The sequence below is a fragment of the Varanus komodoensis genome, unplaced genomic scaffold (assembly GCF_004798865.1).
Source record: "Varanus komodoensis strain SLA01 unplaced genomic scaffold, ASM479886v1 scaffold41, whole genome shotgun sequence".
Taxonomy (NCBI): domain Eukaryota; kingdom Metazoa; phylum Chordata; class Lepidosauria; order Squamata; family Varanidae; genus Varanus; species Varanus komodoensis.
In genome coordinates this window covers 1672641-1695958 of record NW_025335954.1, presented here as the reverse complement: position 1 = coordinate 1695958, position 23318 = coordinate 1672641, and the positions used below count along the sequence as shown (strand labels likewise).

The 23318-nt window shown below is 45.3% G+C and overlaps 1 protein-coding gene across 2 annotated transcripts in view; it reads right to left on the bottom strand.

Annotated features, from left to right (window-relative positions):
- Positions 1–22753, bottom strand: part of CTDSP2 (CTD small phosphatase 2) — a 61498-nt gene extending 38745 nt beyond the window's left edge. Inside the window, exon 1 of one of the 2 annotated variants that reach the window (XM_044443097.1) lies at positions 22382–22753. In XM_044443097.1, coding sequence (XP_044299032.1) covers positions 22382–22439 — 58 coding nt within the window. In that variant the 5' untranslated portion in view covers positions 22440–22753. The remainder of the gene's footprint in view (positions 1–22381) is intronic. The other variant, XM_044443096.1, reaches the window with a different exon arrangement.
- Between the last annotated feature and the right edge of the window lie 565 nt (positions 22754–23318).

Sequence of the window (23318 nt, the reverse complement as noted above, 5' to 3'; positions counted from 1 at the left end):
TTGAAAGCTGCCATTTCAGCATCAGGACTATAATGCAAATAGAGGGAGGGAGGGAGGGAAGGAACTCCTCTATAGGGCAAGCAATATCTGCATAGCCTCAGCTGCTACTCAGATGGCTACATTCAGCTGGAAACAGAAAGTGCCAATCAAAATGCACTGCAAACTGAATCTCTTAGGCTAAGATGACACCATTTAATATGCCTCCAACTGCATGTCTAGGGGCCCATAAATTAGGTCTGGGCCTAGCAGCCAAAAATTATTTCTACTACTCAGCAACTATAGAGTAAAAGCAGAACACATGCAGACTATTTTTTGCTTTCTACACAGCAACTGGATGCCTCCCCCACCCCATCCCGATGAAGGAGAATGGTTAATGGCTAAGGAAAATGGCTAATGGAATGGTGTTAATCCTTATCAATCTGCCCTTCCGGGCTCCTTTCTGAAAATTTAACATTGCCTCCACTTCCCAGGCAAGTTCCAGCACAGCTTCAGTTTTCCAAAACAGGGCTAACAATAGCCAAAAGGCAGAGATTTTCTTCACTCCAAAAGAAATCAATTCTGCATTCATCTCCCTTCCTTGAAGCAGCTCCCCTTCACAATCCTCTCTCACTCTCGCTCTGTGTGTGTGTTGTTATTATATCAATTACAGTGTTTCCCGATGAGGCTTTTGTGAATCATCACCCTGCCTCCGCAGAAGTTTTGGGGAGGGCATCCTGGTGACAGACTGGGTTCAGACCACATAATAATCTATACTCAAGGGTTAAGTATGGGTTGAGTGGGCACCACTGTCAAACAACTGTAGGTTGTTGTTCAGCCCATGGGTTCTTGTATTTTCTGAACTCAGTCAAGATGGTCAACCCAGCAACATAGCGTGGGTTCTCTTCAAACATTGTTGTTAGCAAGCCAAAGCTTGTTAGAGTGGCTGGATTCAGACAACATGACAACTCATGTTCCTATGTCAATGCATGTTTCAGCAGTAACCTGCAAGCTCAACCTTTCAGTGTGCGTAACTGTGTCATCTAAACCTGGTTGTAGTCTTTTACTCACAATCTTTCCACATTTTCTTACTGCTTCTTTATCAAAGCTAGAGTAAGAGCCCTTCCTTGCACCATCAGGCTTGTTTGGAAGGGTATGTGAGAGAGAAAAGCCAGTTGGAAGTAGATCCGGGATGGGGAGAAAGACTGCAGGGGTAAATTGTGGAAAATAAGAGGGAAGAGCACACCAGTTGTCCTTGGCCTCCTCCCATCCACTTAGTTGACAAAGCAAGCCCTTCCTGATGTTCTTCTTAAACAAAAAGCAAAATCTACCTGCCACTGAAACAAAATGGCAAGAGCTCATTGGCTAGAATACACTGGGATGATATATATTCTCAGGATAAGGGTGGATGCTGGGGCTGCAAAGGCGGAGGATAGTGTTAGGGAAGGGAAGCAAAAAGGATGCTGTGGGGACACACTTTTGCACATGATGAGGGAGAGAAACTAATACGCAGTGCTGAGCAGCACCAGACTGAAAATGCCATGGCCACCCTCCACCCCCAACCCAATCAGATTTGCAGTATTCTCGGGAAAAGGAGAGGGGGAAGGGGAACAATGCCATTCATAACAAGAAAACACAGACTCGCTCCCAAAACTCCACTCCCCAGTTTGTTGCTGGAAGTCTGGTTCAGCCATTGTAATACAACCTCCCTCGCTGCCCATTTGTGCTTGCCAAGAGTGGCCAGCGAGTAAGTTGAAGGCTGTGCATGCTGTCAAGCAGATCTGCAAGTACAGAACAAAACAAAAAACAGCCAAAGTCTCTCTGGTGCACATAGCCTCGGGAGAGCATGAAGTGAATTAAGAGCCGTGTGGTCCAGTTCCGTGGGGCCCTGTTCCCAATTCGCACAAAACCTTGGACAAGTCCCTTAATCAGTTTCTGCAGCTCCAGCTGGACATACAGCTACAGCACAGCTCCTCTTTGTAAAGCATTTTGGAACCCATGAATAAAACTGGTGTGTGTTCACAGAGATGGCTAATAGGGCAGCTGATGAGGAGAATTATGGAGCAAGTGTTCTCTTTTGTTTTGAATTCATCTGTCTGTTCCATCTTCTGACCTAGAAATAAAGCCTGCTTAGGTCACATTCACACAAATATTTATTTTTGTTTAATGAACAGTCCTTCTGCCACTATGGGCTGGTTCACAGATGCATGTGCATCCCTTCTTTTCTTCCCTCTACTGTACATATGATCACTGGCTCCTGAATCCTGGAATGGATGCCTTTGAAATGCATTGTGCTGGAAATGGGAAACCCAGGTCCTGCCTGTGATGTTGTGTCTGTTGTGTCCAGAGGTAGGCATCCTACTATTTTTTATTTTATTTATTAAAAGCATTTCTAGGCCATCCACTACAAGTGTCTCAGGACGATCTTCCATGTATCTTTACTGACATCACCCATAATGCTTCACCATTGGCCATGTTGTCTGAGACTGATGGGAACTGTAGTCCCAAGCTTTCGGTCCCCAGGTCTATTCAGAGACACAGTCCATTATTTGATGCTGCAGCCACTAAGAAATCGACATGCATGTGTGAGCCAGATGAACCCCTACTCAGTTTGCACACATGAGTGTCACAAGAGTGCAACTTCTCTGCATTCTCCCCCTTCCCTGAATGTGTGTGTTCACCATCTTAAGATTTTTAGCTGGCTCTACCCAGAGGGCTCCCAGTGCAAAACAACATGTAAAGTACATTATCCCATTCTGACAGAAGGTTAATCACCAAAAGCCAAAGCCGAAACATTAGAGGTGACGTCCAATATAATTCACGCAACAGTACTTCCTGCCTTCCTCTCCCCAACTCTGGTACCACTTTGTGTGTCCCCAGAGCAGATGTGGAGGGCAAGGCAGGAGGATGCAGGGAAAAGGTAGAATCCATTCCACCGCCAGATGGATACCATTGACACAAGCTGGTGCAACGATACAGAAGCATAAAGCATTTGCTATAGTAATGGAATGGAGGATGTCCTGTGGATGGAGATGCCCAGACTTCCACCATCTTAGCTGCCCACAATGTAGGTTATGCCAGAGCATGCAAAAGAGAGAGCATGACTAGTCCCTGTCCTCACACACAAAGGCATCGTTAGAGATTACTGGGCTCAGGCCAGTAGAAAGAGGCTATCATTTTGATACCCCATTTTCAAAACACTTTCAAGTGCAATCTGTTCAAAATACCTGTGCTGTTCAATTTGTCCCTGCAGCTGCTGCAATCACGGAGAGTACTAAATAGCCCCTCCGCTCATTAGACTTTGGTCCAGGGGCTAACATGTTTCTTTGCCTCACAGAATGACATCCTCACGGGTGGTTGCACACTCCATACTGAAGTTGTTGTTGTGGTGGTTAAGCTGGTAGCACGCAGAGCTTTCCTTAATAAATATCTAGAGGCATTATAGTAAGCATACAGTATCACCCTTCCTTTATCACAGCAATCAGGGGCCAAGTCTAATTGCACCTGGCAATGGATCCAGTCTCTACCACCTGCCCATCAGTCACCTGTGATACCGGACACAATGTCTGATGTCACAGGAAACTGCGAAGCGACACCGGCTTTGGGTTGAGACTAACTAGGGCAGGGGTCGGCAACCTTTAACACCCAAAGAGCCATTTGGACCCGTTTCCCACAGAAAAGAAAACACCGGGAGCCACAAAACTCTTTTGACCTCTAAAATGAAAATAACACTGCATATATCATTTTTTACCTTGATGCTATGTATAAAAAAACTATACTGTGTTGTATTTATGAAACAGATCGGGGGCTGTGCCGGCGTGGCTTGCAGATCGGGGGCTGTGATACATATTTTGAGCAATGGAGCCGCAGCAGAGGGATTCAAGAGCCACGTGCAGCTCCGGAGCCATGGGTTGCCAACCCCTGAACTAGGGCCATGGGGAACTGCCTTCCCTTGCCTCAGACCCGGAGTCCCTCTGTCCCTGCGGCCAGTGACGGGCAGCAATGGCTCCCCAGGATTTCAGGCAAGGGGTTTTCCTGCCTTACCCAAGATGCCAAGGATTGAATCTGGGACTTCCTGCATGCAGAGCCAGTGCCCGACTACTGAGCCATGCTCCCTGCACAACACATGTGAGCGTTTATTCCTGCGCAGACAGGTGCATCAGGCAAAAATGGAGAGGTATGAAGTGGCCTTAAGCTCTGTCCACCTACTGGCTCTGTCTAGCTCGGCCATGTCACACTCGCACTGCCAGGCTTGAAAACACCCAGGCAAGACTGTCGCAGGAAGCGCCCTGCTCCTGCCTGTCTGCCACTCATTGACCTCTCACAGTAAAAGCAGGAAGGTGGGGGGGGGGGGGAATCCCAGGCAGCAGGAAGGAATGAAGCCGGTCCCTTTTCTGCTTCTTATTTTCCCATCAGCCTGGAGCCAAGTCGCCTCGCAAGCTGCGAAGAGTTTTGAAAACAGATCCACAGCATGGCACCTGCTCAATCACTCTTAGCATCCACCTGACCAGGTGGCAGCTGCAGGTACAACGCAGCTTGCCTTTTCTTTTGTAAAAGCCTTTTGCAAGGTGGGTCTGCTCAGGGGCGCATGGGCACAGGGCACTTGAGGACATGAACACGTGTGGGACTGAGCAGAGCTTCCATCTCCATCATGCGCATCCTGCAAGGAATTTAGAAAGGGAAAAGAAGCCAACACTGTCCTTTTGAACCCTCTGGGCAGTGGAGCCCCCAGACCTGCACCGATTGTTCTGCCCCTCCGCCACCTCAGCATGCCCACTCCATCTGCAAGAGGCTGCCTAAGGTCTCGGGCAGAAGATCTTTCCCAGCTGTATCATCTAACATCTTTTTCAAGCCGAGGTTGCATGGATCAAACCTGGGACATTACGCATGCAAAGCATCTGCTCTACGCTGCGCAACGGGCCCAATAAAACAGTAAAGAGATCCAAATGCAAGCAAACAAACAAACAAACCAGAACAACCTGCAACGTCTTAATCAAAACCATCCACAGCTGCCTTCCGAATCCAAAGCCTCCCTGCACAAAAACTCTGCTGCCAGCCCCTCCCACTCGTCCTCACTTACCTCACCTTGTGGGAGAGCCAAAGCCATGGCAGAACCTCCTCAGAAGACCAGGGAATAAAATGGGGGAAATGACACACATTCTTCCCGTTTTAACTCTGCCTCCGCTTCCCTCATCTTCCTCTGTTGTCTCTCTGGGCTCAAGTTATAAATCTGGCTTTTCCAAGCTGGTGCCCCCCACAGGCACTGGACCACAAGCCCCATCATTAGTAGCCAACAAGTTGGGGGAAACTGTTATAGATTTTAACTCACCACAACAGGGAACTCTCCTCTTGCGCTTAGTGAAATACTGTGCAAACTGATGACACCATCTTATTGATCTTATTCTCAAAGTCCAGGAGAGCCCACAGAGGAAGAGGCACTCGTACAGGGTGCAGAATCTACGGTGCAGCTCTCAGAACACAATCCAGCAAGTGACAGAACATGCAGCACATACAGAGAGGAAACTTCTTGTGCCAATGCCTTTCTTTTAACGTTAAAGCATTCTCCCTCAATCACTAACTCGGGTGATGGGGGTTTATGTCCCACAGCCGCCACCAAGCCCTTGCATGAGACAAGGAAAATGGCTAAACGGAAGCCTTTGAGGGGACACCACCACATGATGTCAGGCCCCTGCCAGCAATGCTCCCCTGCCTCAAACCGTGTCATGTGAAGGAGGAGCACAGCATTTCAGTCATCTGGCCATAAAAGGGACTAAGCAGTCCTGCCTTGCAAGGGTATTGTAACAGCAAGTATAATACAGAGTGCTTGCATGTGGACAATCATTTCTTAGGGATGAAGAATACACACAGCCCATTTGGGCAAGCTGCAACGTACAGACACAAATCTAATTGATTTTTGTTTCCTATTCCATCCAGACCTGGAAACTATGGTAACCAGCTTTGGAACAAACTAGGATCTTAAGCCCTGGTCCGAAGTTGGTTTAGGATCCTGGACTTGTTCCAAACCAGTATCCATCATCTCACATTTCAGACAGAAAGGGAAATTAAGGTAACTTAGAGATGCTGCGAAGGTAGAAGCAACGGGGCTGTGTGTCCAGATAAAAATCTCATTCATATCTCAGTTCTTCAATACCATGGCAGTGGCAACACAAGAGACACAAGGAACCAGGACAGGCAGCATTCAGAAATGCATCTAGTACCTTGCTCCCTTTTAGTGTAGGGCATAATGCTTTATATTTAAAACTGTCAGACAAGGCATGGTGGTTTTATTTTTCTTTTCTAAGTTAGCACATAAGCTCCAGGTTTGGGGGAAAGAGGTTCTTCATCACATCAAGGGATCTTTGTTACCATTTTACTGATGCTACACAGGATGATTTCATCCTAGTCCAAACATCAACGCTCTGCACATGGCATCATTTTATTGGGGTGACAGGAGATGGCTCATATGGCGGGTCTGGCATTGCTGGTGAGCAACCAGTGATGTCATGCAAGCCTGAGTAACCTTTTTATAGGTGCAACTCATTCTGCTTGGACCATACACAGCTCTTCCCCCACCAGCCCTGGCAACTGGTCAATCCTTTCCTTCAAGCCATCTCAGCCTATCACCAATTACTTGCTTCCTAGGAAGAGAACTTGGAGGTCTGCCAAAATCAGGGGCTGGGCATATTCCAGCAGCAATGCAAATCTTTTCTTTCTGCCTTCCTTCCTTCCTTTCTTTCAAAGTTGAACGTGCACAGGATAGATATGGGGATACTTGTATAGTACATTAGCAGTAGGATTATATGTTTAAGCTGTCTGTCACCAGCCCTGAATGCAAGCAACAGCACAAGAAAGTAAAATTTAAAATGGAACAGATACCCTTCTTCTCTCTAAGCATCAACAGCCTAGCTAAGGGGGAGAAATCAAGGGTTCCTACCCAGGCTGGACACAGGTGCAAAAATCAAAGGAGGATGCAGTATGTTGGCAGTTATCAAGATTTATGTCTTCTTTTCTGTTTATAATAATCAGGTAGCAGGCAGAACTTTCCTTAATAAATATCTACAGAGGCATGCTTTCAAGATGATCCATGAACCACCAGATAACCACCTTGTTCAAGGTGCAGTCAAGCAGCGGTGCAATTCCATGCCCGTTTCGGCAGAAAAGCTCCAACGATTCCCAGTATTCTTTCCCAATCTAAACTGCATAGGATTGCATCCACAGTGGGCAAACCAGGAGAGCCAGAGTCCTTCTGCATTGCCTGCAGCCTGACAGTAAAGCAGATTCAGCCAGTAAGTGCTGCTGTATGTAAGTGTCATGCCAAAATGAGCACCAGCAGCAAGGTATTATTTATGTTCTGGAACAAAAGCTTCTGAGCCAGAGAAATCTACCTGAGCAGTGAGAATGTAGGTTTAAATCCAGCATCACACAAATGGATTTCTGCTGGTGTGATAAGCCTTCCCTGTGCTGTGCTCCCCTCTGCACACATGCGCACACCTAAATCTGCTCCTGAGGGCTTCCCAAACACTAGAGAAGATTCTGAGGGCTTGGGGGGCTGCCTGTGGTCCCATTCTGCTGGCTTTTGACCTGCATTGGATACAGCCCTTAAACATTTAGCAACAGTAGCCTTAATTATTCTTAACTGATTTTACTGCTGGTTCTGGTGGGATGAGAGCACATGGAAATTTTGCTGTAGGCACAGAAAAGACATGCTTTATTGCCGATTGCCATAACCCAAAGGAAAGCTGTGCGGGGGGGGGGGGGGACTGGGAGGCCAACAGAAATCTGTAGGAGCTTGCTGACATGGTGCTTAGGTGCCACCAATCTATCTAGGCAACCGGGCAGTTGCACACCTGCGATTTTTCCAGCTCTGGCAAAAGGCAGGGGACAGAACTCAATTTATCCAATGGGGCATTGTTATTTTATATTACAGCTGTACCAGTCCGCCTGCACAGAAAACATGTACATGCAGTAGCAGCAGCATCTAGCAAAAGAACTTTTGTTCTTTTCCAGAAATTCCTGTTAGAATGAAACTTGACTCCTCAGTTGAATTAACAAACATTTAAAATGCTAATAGCAACACTGAAGCTTCTATGGAGCACTGACTTGTGGTAACAACTTCCAGAGGGTTAGCCATAAGAGCAGAAGCGTGTGCGCGCACGCACACACACACACCTCTTTTGGCAATGTAAAAGATTACCAAATTTAAAATATTATTTAAATAATATTATTTCTTTATTTCATTTCTCTACTGCTCCACAGCTGAAGTTCTCTGGGTGGTTTACACAATCCATAAAAACAAATGATAAGAATAAAATGTCAGAAAAAATAAAAATTAACATTAGGCATCCTGCATCTGAAAACACCTCTGATGCACCAGGACAGGTCACACAATCAGAATAAGCTATGGTGGCTTAAATCATTCTTAATTAAATCATGGTATGGTATATCCAGGATGCATTTTCCATAAACATCACCCAACCATGGTTTGTTATGCTGTCTGAACCCAGGTGACAGGGCTTGTTGGAGGAAACAACCCTCTAAAAAGCCATGGGCTATTGTAGGTGGTTTATTTTGATTAGGTAGTTATCAGGTAGGTAAAGATGTGGGTCTGTGTGTGTTTAGCTGATTTGGTATGTGTTTGGTTTGTCTATTTATTTACAATATTTCTAGGCTACCTTGCAGGTCAGGAGCTCACCCAAAATGGATCAGATGCATAAAAATCATTATAATAGAAATGATCCAACACAGCCAACATTCATAAAAGCAGCAGACAGCAGCATAAAAGATCTGGCCTAGACAGTACTAAAACCTACAGTGCAATTGTAGCGGTAACCCAGAACAACTTGGTAAGGCCAGCCAGAAAAAGGCAGGCATGCCTTCAGAGCCTTCCTAAAATCTGCAAGGATGAGGTTGGGAAGACCCCCAAGAGCAATGCACTCCAGAGAAAGGGATCCCTGGGATGTGTCTGTGTGTGGATAAACACACATGAAAATGCACAAATGCTCATGTAGGGAAAGAACATAAACCGCCAGGAAAAATATTATTGCGAATTATTACACAATACCCTGTAAGAAGGTGGCTCACAAGGTTCTCCTCTCTACTTTAGCCTCACAACAACCTGAGATAGATTACACTGAGAATCCATGGGTGGCCCAAAGTCAGCCAGTGAGCTTCGGGAGTCCCCATCCAGTACTTGAAGCACAGTACCACAGTGGCTCTCAAATGACCACAAAACACAAGGAGTTCAGCTTGCAACTATTCTGTATACAGTTCAACCACTGTACAGAATAAGGTGTGGCCCTCTTGGTGCCAGGACTCCCCGTTAGAGACAATGTCCTAAGATAAGTTCCCTTCTATGCCAATTATAAATATATTACCATAGAAATCTGCACTATAACCATGAGGTTGGGGAGCTTTGGGTTCATCCCCATCATTTAAGGAAACAAACATCAAGCAAAGCAAAAACAAAACCAACACAAACACCATGCCCTTTTTCTCATGGAAAAATATGTAAAAACACACAAGAACCACCCTTTGCAATTACTCAGTAAGAGGGAACTCCACTTCTCCATTCAGTGCTTTAATCAATGGCACAAGGCACTGGGATGACTGGCAAGGAAGGACCTAGCTCTGATAATTCATTCAGGTGACTTTGCAATGGCCATCTACCAGGTGGGAGTCCCACTGAATTAGTGGAGACCTCGGCCCCTTTCAGGTGCTTGCCTCAGTCCCTTTCAGCCCCTCATCCTCCCAATGCATGGGAGCAGGAACAGGCTGTGCAGGGCTACCTGTGCCTCCAGTGTTTTTTTGGGGAGGGGGGAATCTTCACACAGCCAACCTCCGTGTCTTTTGGAACCACACAGCTCCTGACAGTTTAAAGCAGCCTTCCCCACCCAGTCCTTTCTAGATGTGTCGGACTACAACACTCAACATCATCTACTAGCCTCTGCTTTTATTACTGATGACCCATGGAACAATAACATAAAATCGGGGAATGGAAGGATTTGTGTCTTTCTTTACCTGCTTCCAGCTCTCTCAGGTAATTGAGAACATCATAACAAAAACACTTTTAGAAAGTTACAATACAAATTGTATTGCAATTTCGGTTGAAAGGAGGTATTTCAGAAAGAGCAGGGGGAAAAAATTAGATAGCCATGGCCCTGGTGGAGCGGTGCACTAAGGGTGATTTCTGTTTTTCTTTAACTTGATTTTATGTATTGAGAGGTTTTTTCCCTTTATTACATGATTTTTGTATTTGTTCAAAATTTTATTAAAAAATAGAAAATAACGTGCAAGAGTTAAAATCCAGAAAGCCAAAGCCCTTGCATTGGAGAAGACTTCTTGCCAGTCTTCTAAATGGCCATCAGGGAGGAACCTGAATTCCACAGAAGGTGCCACCACTGAAAAACCTTCCTAAGCATGGTGCTCTGGGCAGCTTTCCCCAGTCTGGTTCTGCATTGGACTGCAACTCCTGTTAACACCAGTCGGCATAAACATTGGGTATATCTGGGTTAGCACTGGCCATGCTGGCAGGGGAAGAATAAGGGTTGGGGCTGGGGTTGCTAGATTACCACTTCTAGAAGGCAAGAGGTCAAGGAAGGCTGGCTTGAGGGATGCCAATCCCATCTGATCAAGCACAGTAAGATCTCTCTTCCCTTCAGAACTTTCTCTCTGGGGGTCGGAGGCTGCAACCAGCAGGGTTAAGGGGCCTGGGAGGTGGGGAAAAGTGAGGACAGCATGCAAAGCCTTGCTCTTCCTTCTGCACATCTTGGCAAATGTCTGAATGAGTCTTTACGGCCTAGGCAAGGGCATATAGACCGGATACACTGATATATTACAGGACTTTAAACATGGGAGGTTTCCTTGTACTCAAGGTTTCACCTTTTCCTTATAACACACATACTTCCAAGCATACCTGTAAGCCTCCACTAAAACATTACAGGTTTTGTTTCCCTTTGGGTAAGATTTAAAAAGAACCCTTACACTAATTACATCATGCAGTGTATCCCTATGCATTTGTATAAAGCAAAGTATTACAACATTGTTAAAAGTGATTATGCATACACATCAACAAAGGCAACTTGAATATGCATAAACTTATCCATCTGTAATATTAGTCTGTTAGCAGTAAAAGGGGCACAGAAGATCCATTTATGTTCACCGAGCATCAACTTCCAGAAAATGGGTGGGCAGTGAAGAAGAATATAGGCATCACTGAATATTAAAGAACTTTAAATCACAAAATTTATCCAAATTATTACCTCCTCCAAAAAAGAAGCAGCTACTGGGCATTGCAAAAACATATGAAGAAGAGAAGCATTAGTGAGATTATACCTCCAACAGCGGGCTGATTTAATTAAGCCCTTATCAAAGAGACCCTGCAGTGTCCAGTAAATCTAAAACATCTAATTTTGCTGAATTAAACATAACCTAAGATCCATTACAACTTCCAAAATAGATAACCATGAAGCACTACATTGATTGGGCAAAATGAGGTACTCCAACTCATTATGCCAATCTTGCTTAAGACCCTGTGTATCATATTTATTCATCAATCATAAATATTTATACATGTGAACTGTAAGCTAATGAAACTGTTCAGATTCAAGTTTATCTTGCTTTTCCCCCCTTCTCTTCAATGTGTGGTTTAGGGTTGGTTTTGTAGTGCAGAATTCTGAATACATACAGCTCCACTATCAAAATATTTTTGGCTAGGGGTCTGTTGCAGGGCAAGCTGCATTGGTGTGGATGCTTGGGGGGTGGGTGGGAGGGCAGAATTAGGGGAAGGGGCAGAGAGAGGGCTGGAGAGCCAAAATAAAGATGAATGTAGCCATTTGCAAGTCAAGTTTTTTTTACTAAGGTAACCACCCAGCTTGCCTGTCAGGCAATTCTCCACATCTGTAGCAAAGCACAAACTACTGTAATAATTATGGAGAGACCTGTTTTGCTGCCACTTGTTCATGACAAACAGGTTCTCTCTCTACTTCGTATTTCAAGTGAATACAAAGAGAAACTCCCTTTTAAACAAATTCATGGGAGGGATGTGGCTAATCCAAGCACATAAAAATTCCCCCCAGATTTCTAGGTCTTCGTAACAAGTACTTCAGCATCAGTCCTTCAGCCAAATTGGGGGAGGGTTTTCATGTGCTTGGATATTGCCCAACCATGTTGGTCTCATTTTTAAAATTTATCTTTAAATCCAGAAACATGAACTTAAGGAGCTTTTAATTAAAAAAAAAAAAGTCTGGGCAAATTTGTGGAGAGTAGGACTATCAAAGGCTATTAGCCACGGCACTTAAATAGAATCTCCATGTTCCAAGGACATCTATATCTGAATTCCAAAACCATGGACTAAAGCAGAGGGGAAGGCTATCACCCTTGCTTTGTATGCTTCCTGGAAACCTCTGGCTGGGCACTGGTGGAAACAAAATTCAGATTTCGGTGCACCGTTCATCTCATCCAGCAGAGCATTTCTTTGCCAACCTTCCTCCAGCAGCCTAACAATGAGTGTTGCCCTTTTGCCCCACCCAGAGAAACTGACCAGAGATTTGCCACCCCAAGGAGAGCGCCTAGCTCCTCTTAGGGAATGGGTGTGATGCTGCATGGGGCACCACATGTGCTTCTCAGGCACAAAGCCCCAGGTCTGATACTGACATCTTCAGGCAGGGCTGGGAAAGGCTTTTGTCTGAAGCCCTAGAGAGCCACTGCCACTCAGGGGGGACAAGCCTTATCCAGCCTCTAGACACTATGGAGAGCAACTCCCATCATCCCCACCCAGGCTGACTGGGCCTGATGGAACACATAGTCCTGAGCAAGGCTGAGGTAGGCAATACCAAGCTAAAAGGATCAAGGCTCTAAGCCGATATAAGGAAGTGCCTTATCTTTCTAATCTAAACTAGTAGAGGGCAGGGAGAGAGAAGAGGGAAATCAAGCTGTGAGGAAGTACTAAGGGGTTACTCATATCAGTGTGGGGGTGGGGCACCCTTTCTTCTGTGCTTTGGTAATGAGGGGCCTTCCCCAAAGGAAGGGGAAGACCCAAAGAAATTGCTCAGCTGTGGCAAGAGCTTTTGCATGCAATCCTAGGCATGTTTAGACAGAAAAATAGTCCTGCAGTTCCCAGCATGCCCCAGGTAGCCATTCTGGCTGGGAAATAGGGAGTTGTTGGTCTTAATTCTGTTCAAGCATAGGATTGCACCATAAGACAGATGCAAGCTGAGGGAACCTGAAATTTGTGATATTCCTGGAAGGAAAAATCTCAAAGGCTGTGGGAGTTGGCAGAGTGCAAGATTTTCAACAAATCACTCTCTCTTGCTCTGCATATTTCCTGAAAATCTTGTGCAGTGCCATCTACCATAGACAGATGGACAGACAAGATCGTTGGGTTACGAGACTGTAGGCTGTGTTTGAATCATGATTCCCAAGGAATTAAGAGGTCTTCTTGGGGACTATAATATACCATTATACAGAAGTATGGCATAAAATCAACCTTAAATATGATATTAAGAACAACACAATAAGAAAAACATTTGCTTCTTTATTCACCCCCCCCCCCATGGCCTAGTTTTGTGGTTAGCAAAAAGGCCCAGAAGTGACGCAGTTGACCCTTTCTTCAACAAGTTGCTGTTTCCTCACCATTTAAGCTTTAAAAATTAAGAGGTGAGGAAGTCCAAGGGCTCCACAGCTCTGGATTCCCTCTTGACCACCCAGGAGGGGGTAGCTGATTGGAACAATGGCAAACAAGTCCCGGATTGGGATGCTACACATTCGCTGAGGCACAGCAGAGTAGACTCTGCCCACTGCAGTATCCTTTCCTTCTTAAAAATAGATTCCTTTTATAGACTCCCTTCCATGAAAAAAAATCACCAAGGGGGGATGTACATGACTACAGATGCCACACACCCATGCGCAGAGAGGGAGAGGGAGAATAAGGGTGATGTTTACTCCCAAATAAATTTAGAATCAGGGCAGTAGAAGGAAACTCCATTTTATCCCTGTAGAGATAATGGCCCCATGCTTTTAGTGTGCTTAAAATGTGAAGCCTGACATCTCCAGGTTTTCCAAAGCAGGGGGTGGTGGAGTTTGTGTTTGTTTTTTGCTCTAAATATTAGTCTAACATACCAGCAAAGTGGCTGTAAAGCAGAAAACTACAGGGGGCAACTGGGAAGAAGAGAAATGCTGCATACTTCACAACAGAAGCAACATATATGGTTGCCTAAAGGGCCCTCCCCCAAAAGACCATTAAGCCCAGGATCTAAAGTTACCTAGTTTTATTGAGATTGGAATAATTACCCACCTAAGGAGCAGAAGTATCTTCAATAAATCTTAAAGGAATTTTTAAAAACCATCCACTTCACACACATAAATGCTTTTCTCTCAGAAGTACTAAGCTTGGGGTTTGAGAAGCCCTAGTTCTCCTAGCTGTCTTGATCCCAATTACATGGGGCACCTAGCATGTGAATATTTCCTCAAATCTCCATTGGGCAGTCCCCCAAAGACATGATGAGGGTCTTAAAATGTTGAATACATTCAATCCCACCACCATCTCCTTTCTTGCAATTTGCTCAGAAAATACATTTCATACATTTTCAGCAGATCAATTCACGCTTTGGACACGGGGTTACAAACACTTTTCCTCTGGGGCTGCAAATCTGTTGTGGGGAGTTAACATTGTGGGGCTGCTAGCAAAGTGCCATTCTCCTCCACCCCCCATTAGCACTATGAGCACAAGAGTGAAACATATTCTAGCCTTCTCGTGCAACTGCTATGGAAACCTATTGCTTAATAGCCATGATTTAGAATGAAATTTTTCAACTCACCCCAGCATACTTTTCATAGTATGAAAAATTATTTTCAGAGGTTGGAGGAGGCATTCTGTACAAAAATGATTGCCCACTGTATTCCATGAATGCTTACGCATATTTATTTATCTAACTACCATCTTTAAAATTTATATTCCACTATATTGGCCTGAGGGCCAACTAAGTGGATTGCAGTAAGATAAAAACACATCACGATGATAAAAACAATCAATTAAAACACAATAAGCAAAAGGCAATATATGGGTTGGAAGCATGTGAGGCTGACCTCCATCCTTCTGAAGATGTCTCCTATATCTACATGTGTGCATACGCACACCCCTTTCAAGGCTCTAGCTCCATACCCTATTAGCGAAGTTCCCATATCACCTTAAATAATGGGGAAGTTGCCTTTTTCTGTGTTCAGCATTCAGCACACCACCCCCAGGTAATTATGACCTAGGTTAAACAATGGCGGTACAGAGCAGGAGTAGGAGCACCACTATGGCCTGCTGCACATACAAACTGAAAAGTACTGCTTGAATATGGGCAACCAATGAAGCATGTAACCCTTAGTAACCCTTGTGTCATGGTTTAACTATGAGTGGTTGACCACAAACAGCCAGGAAGAGAACCAGATGTTTTGTTACTGGATTGTGAACTCTGGGTTGTTCATGATTAACAACCCGTATTCTAACCGTACTGCAGTGTTTGCACGTAATGACAACCTACAAAGCAGTGGCAATCCATACTTAACAGATACGTTGGTTTGTAATTATACATAAACCAGGTCTAGGGGGAAACTACTAAACCCTTAATGGCAGCAGCAACAAAACCATGACAAGTCCTTAGTAACCTATGTTTTCTAAATGTCGATATTCAGTCTTAACTTATAATCTGCTAGTATTCATTAGATTTATATCCTGCTTTTTTCTTATAACACACTCAAAGCAGCTTGCATCATTCTCCTCCTCCTGCTCTCAGTCTTATCCCAACAACAACAACCCAGTGATAGAGGTTGGGCTGAGAGTCTGTGACTGGTCGAGTTGGTTCCATGGTTGAGCAGGGACTAGAACTAAGACTGCCTGACTCCCAGTCCCGCACTCTCAACCACTATACCACACTGGCTTTCAAAAGTGGTGTTTGGCTATTGTGCAGTCTATACCCAAATTTAGGGTCACAGACTCAGTTTCTCACACAAGTCAGGAAGGGGATTTGTTCTTTTCCTCTTAAAAAATATGTTTGGAACCTTGCACACAGTTATACATTTCCAAATCCTGTTGAAATCAAAAGAAATTCCATGAAGTTTAACCATTTTCAGGCTCGCAACTTTTGCTTATCAAGTGCAGAGACATCCATGGGATATGCATTTGCCTTTTTTCAAAAGCCTTTACATATGCTATGACTTCAGCAGAAAGGAATTGCATTCCAAACATTCCTGTATGAATTAAACCAGCTTTTCTTATACTTTCCAAGCCTGTCCCCACTAAACTCACCCTACCTTTTAGAAACCTCCTCCTCCAGTTCTCAGTCAGAGGATCTGTTGTTTAGCAGAGCAAACATACAGAATCCCTGCACACAGCTACATGTACGCAGCCGACAAGTATATCCTACTAGTTTGATGAACTGGATCATTCATCCTTAGCATGACCGGAGGACTTGGACAGGGCTTCTCAACCTCCCCCTCCTAAAACCAGCTGGCATGGGCAGGAGACATAAGCTGCTGTGGTCAGACACTCCCATACATTCCCTGACTTACCATGGTTAACATAACCCTTTTGGTGGTTGAAAAACAGGACCAGCCCTACCATTAGGCAGAGCTAGCTGGCTGTATCAGGCATGAGGGAGGAGACTATCAGTGGCTACTAGCCTTGCTGGCGATGGGCTGCCTTCTTTAGCAGAGGCAGCATGCCAGCATACACCAGTTGCTGAGGAGCTTGGGCAGGTGGAGGTCTTGTACCCATCCTGCTTGAGAGATCCTGCAAGCAGCCAGTTTGCTGCCATGTGTACGGAGGGATGGACTAGACGGGCCTTTGGTCTGATCCAGCATGGCTGGTCTTACGTTCTTAGTACATACTAGGGAGTGGAGCATGGCAGTGGGGTTTATGGTGGGAAGAGCTGTGTATACCACAAGGCCTATTCTGTGCCTGCCACTCTCAGGTATGGAAGAGGATACGGTCACATTGCCAGTCTTGAACTAGGAGTCAATGATCTGTCCAGTTGGCTTCTTGTCCTCCAGTTTAGGCAGTAAAAATTCTTGGCCCAGCCCTGCTAATGTGGAGTTACTGGAAACATTGGAATTGGTGCAATTTGCATTAGAAAATTTTCTTATGCCTTTGAGCAGGAGTAACTAAATTGGGACTTTTCAGGTATTATGGATTACAGTGTCCATAAGTCACAGCCAACATAGACAACGGGCAAGAGTTGTGGGAATTGCAGTGAATAATCTCTGGAGAGCTCAAGCCTGCCTACTCTCTCTCAACTCCATTCTATTCCTGAGTGACTTGTACCCTACAATCTGAGACCCACTAGATTAAAGATTATTTTTTTCTTACAAAATACAAAGAAAATGCAATAGTGAAATAGTGAAAAACTATTCATACACCCACAGCCTACAATTCTGTAACAAACTGCAAAGACCCAACAGCAGACTTTCGACTTGTTTCTAAAAAGTGAAGTAAAACACTGTGATATGCAGATCATATTAACACCTGTTGAGAGATGTGAGTATTCCAACATACCTGAAAGGAATCAAGTGGAGGGAGGCTGCTGTATTGTATAAGCTCAGCAGAGAAAAGGAAGGGTCTGCTGTGCCACTAGCAAATCCAAAAACTGGAACAGATCTTGCTGGCCATTACCTGGTGCAACACAACTCTTAAAGTTAATAGCAAAGACAGCAACTCCACAAACAGCTGAAGCAGCATGTTCTGCTGAAGAATTCCAGCATCTCATGGACTGCTTTTCTTTTCTCTCTTTTCTTGCACTTTGGATCAAAATGGTTCCATGCAACACTGATCATACCTACATTGGCGGACAGTTTCCCAACTGATGGCTCCCCATACCCTCTCTAGCCCATGCCTGGCTGACATCACACAAATCCAGAAATATAGGAAAAATATATTTGGTTCCAGATAGAAAACAGAAGTTGCCCTGGACTGATCTGGCTGAGGAGGGATCAAATCAAGTGAAGTTGAGAACGGCTGTGGGCCTTTAAAGGGACTGGTATAGAAAATTTCCCCTCCTCTGCCAGCAGTATCCAATCACTGAATGTGCTGAAGGCCAAAGGCCATTGAGAAGGTGAAGTCGGCTACAATGCCTGTCTTCCTACTTTCACTGAGCCCATGAGCAATTTACATGCCTAATTATTCCAAACTGCAGAGAAACTATTACCAACCCGAATTATATTGATAATTCGCTGTCAATATGTTACACAATTCTTTTGCTCTTTGCACGCCTGTCCAGGTGGTACCTAAAATGGTGTTTCCTACCTTGCTCTCAAATTCTGTTTTGGATCAAATTGGTTATATGTCTTCTATAGTCAAAACAATATGCTTAGAAAAAAAGACAAAGGCACCAGGGATATTAGATGGGTGGCCCAGAGCAAGTCAGAACCAAAATTCATTTTAGATATGATTCAGCAAGCGTGGAGTATTCATTTTGGTTTTACTATTGGATTTTTTGTCTATGCATTTTGTTGCTTATATTTTTAATACATTATGTGTGGGGAAGATTTTTTTATCCATTTGAAATTCTGTAGGCCACGGGCTTGTATATTAATACATCTGACTCATAATGCTGAACTTTTATAGCTACAAAAAGAATATCTTTCTTATTGTCTGTACATATCTATTTCCCTACATTTGCTTCCTGTGCCCATCTGCTGCTTTTACACAAAATTATGTATTTATTTACACTGCTCTTTCTATCCTGCCTCTTTGTATAACTCAGGATAGGTTACAGTAATTTAAGATTAAAAAGGATTTTTTAGAACTATGCCCAGTTTCTTTATATAACATAGAAATGAACCTGTTTGATCCGACATTCACAACTTAAAACAAGAATGCAGTCTTGACTGGCCATTTCCGGACCTGCAACGGAAGGGAGTTCCACAACTGAGGGGCAGTTGTGGAGTAATAATTTATGGACTTCTTCTTCCTTATCTTGCTGGACATCCTTTTTAAATATCTGAGAACAGTAAACACTGCCCTTCCTTTATAATTTTCCCCACCTAAGCTAAATATACCCAACTCTTAGGCTTACAGAATAACTATAAGATTTTCCCCACCAAGCTGCATGACACTCCTTAGAAATTGCCTCTGAATAATTTCCGATCTAGTGATACCAAACTTAGCTTCGTTTGTGCCTTTTTGTAAATGTGAATCCTTGAGAAAATAGCACCAAAAAGAGTAAATAGTGCTTGCAAGGAGTCAAATCCAGAAGGGGACACTTCCCAAGACAGGAGATTATGCTTAAGCACTTGAAATTCTTGTTTGCTGATCAAGTCCATAAAAGTTACTTGCATTCTCTCTGTGGGGCCACCCACAGAGATTACTCACAAATAACATACACATACACACAAGCACTGGGCCTTGTCTGGACACTTCAGCATGTCAACAGGTCTTCATACAAATGCCTTGACCATAAAGAGAGCAGAAACCACTGCCAGTGAATGCCTCTAATTTTTCTTACTTTTACAAGGCAACCTTTGGCACTGGGAGTATGCCTGAATCGCCCTCTTCCCTTTCCCTCCCTGACTCTCTTGTGCGCATTATGAACAGACCCTGCTGGGCCCTTCCTTGTTATGCATCTTGTTTGTCCGCAAAGGATTCCATATCCATGCTAGTCCTCTTCTGGGTGACTGCCATCAAAGCCTCCATTTTCCTGAAAAGGGACGGGTCAAAAAGCCCAGAAAAGGGACAAGCGTAGGAAAACTACAAGACGACGGAACCCCTTCCAAGCAGCACAGAGAAGCAGGCTAGCACAAAAGGCAGATAAATGGGTAGGGAGAGGGAATGAGACCCAAGCCATATTCCTCAGGATTTTAGATTCCCTTGGCATTAAAAAAAATAGTAATCCAATAGTATGCATGTTTACTCTGGAGTAAATACTTAAAACAAGCTGTTTTCATCTCTCTCATGCAATCTAATCCTATGTATGTCTACCCAGGACTTATCAAGTTCAGTAGCTCTTCCTCCCAATTATGTATGTATAGAATTATCGCTGCCTAAATCCTCCAAACCAGCCACTTTCACTTCTTTTAACAGGTGGTGGATACAACGGTTCCCTCAAGCTAAATTTTAAGCTCTCAATTGATCAGGGCGGACACAAATAAAGCATATCAAACACAGCAATGCTCTTTATTCTGTACCATCACATAGAAATTAATAGGTGCCTCTGATTTCAAAATACCTCAGTTCCACCACACATTAGAAAATAGACGCAACCTCTGCAGCATTCCTGATTATTGAAATTTTTGATCTGGAATTATGTGCTTGCCTCTGTTGAGACAAACACGTAGTACGGAACTTTTATTTATTATTGTTCGAATTTCTATAATGCTCTCCAAACACGGGATGTGTTATAGAGCTCCCACACACATGAAGAACCAGTGCAATAAAAATCAAGCAGCAAGTGACCAAAATTCAAGAATCAAGCATTCCATGCAAGAATTCCAGAACTTCTGGGGGGAGAAATCTGACACTGGATTGAGAGAGGCATTCCATAAACGCTTTCAGAAAAAAGTGTGTGCCTCCATCCATGAACAAGACTGGTGTGTGTGTTTGTGTGTGTGTGTTTGCAGGCGCGCAAGGGGGGTATCTTGTCTCATGGCAGCTGCTTACTGAAGACATTGCACAGAAGTAAAAATATTGTGCAGAAGAATAAAGCCCATTTTTTACATTTTTGGCATGCAGTTCTGTCCACTTCCCAAGAGCACTGAAAATAATTCCTTCATATTTAGCTAAACAAACCTTTGCAGCCTGAGTTATTGGTTGGGGGCGGTATTCTAAGTCCAAGAGCAACAACCCCACACGTTTACTTAGGAGGACGCTGCACTGAACTCAACGCGACTTGCTACTGAGTACATATGTGATAGAATCAGGTTGCTCCATATGGACTAGAGCAATAATTAGCACCCAACGGGAGGGGGAGGAACTGTTGCCTACAGCTCCCCCCCTCTCTCTCTCTCACACACACACACACACACACGATGTTTAGGTTAGAGGGACCCTTTCCGTCAAGAAGACAAGGGGAGGGAGAGTTGCTGGCCAATAGTGAAGAGGGAAAGGTTGATAAGCAAACATCAGCTGAATAAACACGGGCCCAAATGAAGGTGGGGGGAGATGGAGCGACAAGAAGAGGACTGGTGGCAAGTCCTGTGGGTACCTCCGAGGAAGAAACCCATCTAAAACACAAACACGCCACAAAAAGATTATATTAAAGCCTTGACAAGGCGCATGTCATCACTGAGGAAATTCCAAGCCAGTCCGATTAAACGGGGGAGTCGCAAACTACTCTAGGGGAAACCTGAAAGAGATAACCCATTTTCTTTGGCACAGTAACTGACAACCTCAAACGCCCTTATAGTACTACGACTCGGCTCCTTGAAATATCCAAATACTGGAGCTTGGGACTTTGCTGAGAAAAGGAGCGTCGGGTAAGGGGGGGGGGGCACAGAATTCTCTGCGTCCATCATCCTCGACTTCCCAATGCCTAGCACTGAATTTATCATTATTCCTGTTTTTGAAGCTTCGCTGTCATTTTAGGCTTAAGGGCGAGGGATCCGTCAGCTGGCCTGGAATTATTGAAACCTGACATTTCAGATTTCGAACTTGAAGGGAGGGGGCGAGGATAAACACGCTCCACTTCTGAACGTTTCAAAAGCAAAATTAAAATGGGGGGGGCTGCTTGCGTGTTGGCTACGCACGCGCGGAAAAAGGGGGGACGATCGGCGAGGGGGCTGGAGGAGGAGGTCGCGTGAAAAACAAGCGCAGGATGGCTCTCCTTTCTTGCCAGAGAACGGAGGTGTTTATGAAGAATCCCCCGAATCTTAGTCTCGGGGCGGGAAGCGAGCGGAGGGAGAGGCTTCGGGCGCGATCGAGGGCAACAAAAGCACGACCCACCCCGGCGAGGGAAACGGGGTGCAAAGAAGCCATGCTTTCTTCCCCCGCTCCTCCCCAATATATAAAGGGCCCAATATATCCGAGACCTGCAGGAATACGAACGAGTGAGGGAAGGGATCTACTTTAGAAAACTGACGATGGTGCCAGAAGGAAGAGTATAGCTATGTATTAAATAGAGTTGACAGCAAGTAAAGCCCTATGGATCGGCCATACGGAAACTCGGCGTCGTCGTATAGGAAGCCGCTCTTCCCAAGAAATGGACGGGAAAATGGGCTAGGGCATGCACACTTCCCGTCCGCGCCCGCCTCAGCACTGGGGTTCAAGGGATCCCTCCTGGGAGCGAGAACGGATAGAGACGAACGCGGGGAAGCACGGAAGCGCGCGCGCACGAACACATTCGCTGGTGGTTGTTTTTTTCAAATTGCAAAACAGGGAGGAAGAGGGAAAAAGCCAACAACAGAGCAAAGTTTCTAACTTCTACTCTCCCCTTACCTTGTTTTGAAAGCACTTCGTCCCTCTGCACTTGGGTGATGATAGACCGGCTTTCCATCTAACAATCCCACAGACCCTGGGGATCCTTTGGTTAGAAGGAGGGGGGGCAGGGAAATGTCCAGGGAGGAGGAGAGGGGAGGAGGGAAACGTCCAGGGAGGAGGAGGAACACGGGGGAGTGCAGTGAAGAAGTATGTCTTCCGCCCCTCCTTCAGTTGCAAAGCCCTGGAGTACGCTGCATGCAAAGGCAGCAACCTAGATGTTCCTCAGATCGGGTCCAACATGGAGAATCCAGGGCTGGAGTGAAGGGGGGGGGATAAACCCCGCGCGCGCGCACGCACACACACACACGAGAGGAAATGGGACACAGGCGGTTTCCAGTCTCCCCGCCTCCTCCTTCCTTCAGATAAACAACCGGCCCCCGAATCGGCTTCTGCAGCCCGCCGCCGCCGGAGCTGTCGCCGGGATCGGATAAAAGGGGCGCTGCGGCGCGCATGGGGCAAAACGGGGAGACGAGAGGCGCGGAGGGAGCCCCGTTACTGTTGCAACGTTCGATGCTTTTGTTATTTTGTTGCCAGTCCAGGGACTCTCCACACAGAGTGGCCTTGAAACCGCTCCGGCGCTCCGATTGGCCAGCAGAGAGGGGTGGGCGTGGCTAAAACTCTACTATGCGGTGTTTACCTAACAAACATTCCAGCCGCCCGAGGGAAGCGAAGGGCAGGGGCGGCCACGCCTCCTCCGGGGCTGGCCGCCCGCTTCCCCCACCAGGCATCTCTGGAGACGGAGCGTGGAGCCGCACCGGCCTCCTGGAAGGCTCCGAGGGCGACAGCAGCAGCGCTCCCCGGCCTTCCGATGGAGCGAGATAACCACCAGTGCGAGGGGCATTTACGGAGAGATGCGAAACCGAGCAAGATATTCTGTCAGCCAATAAAGTGTTTT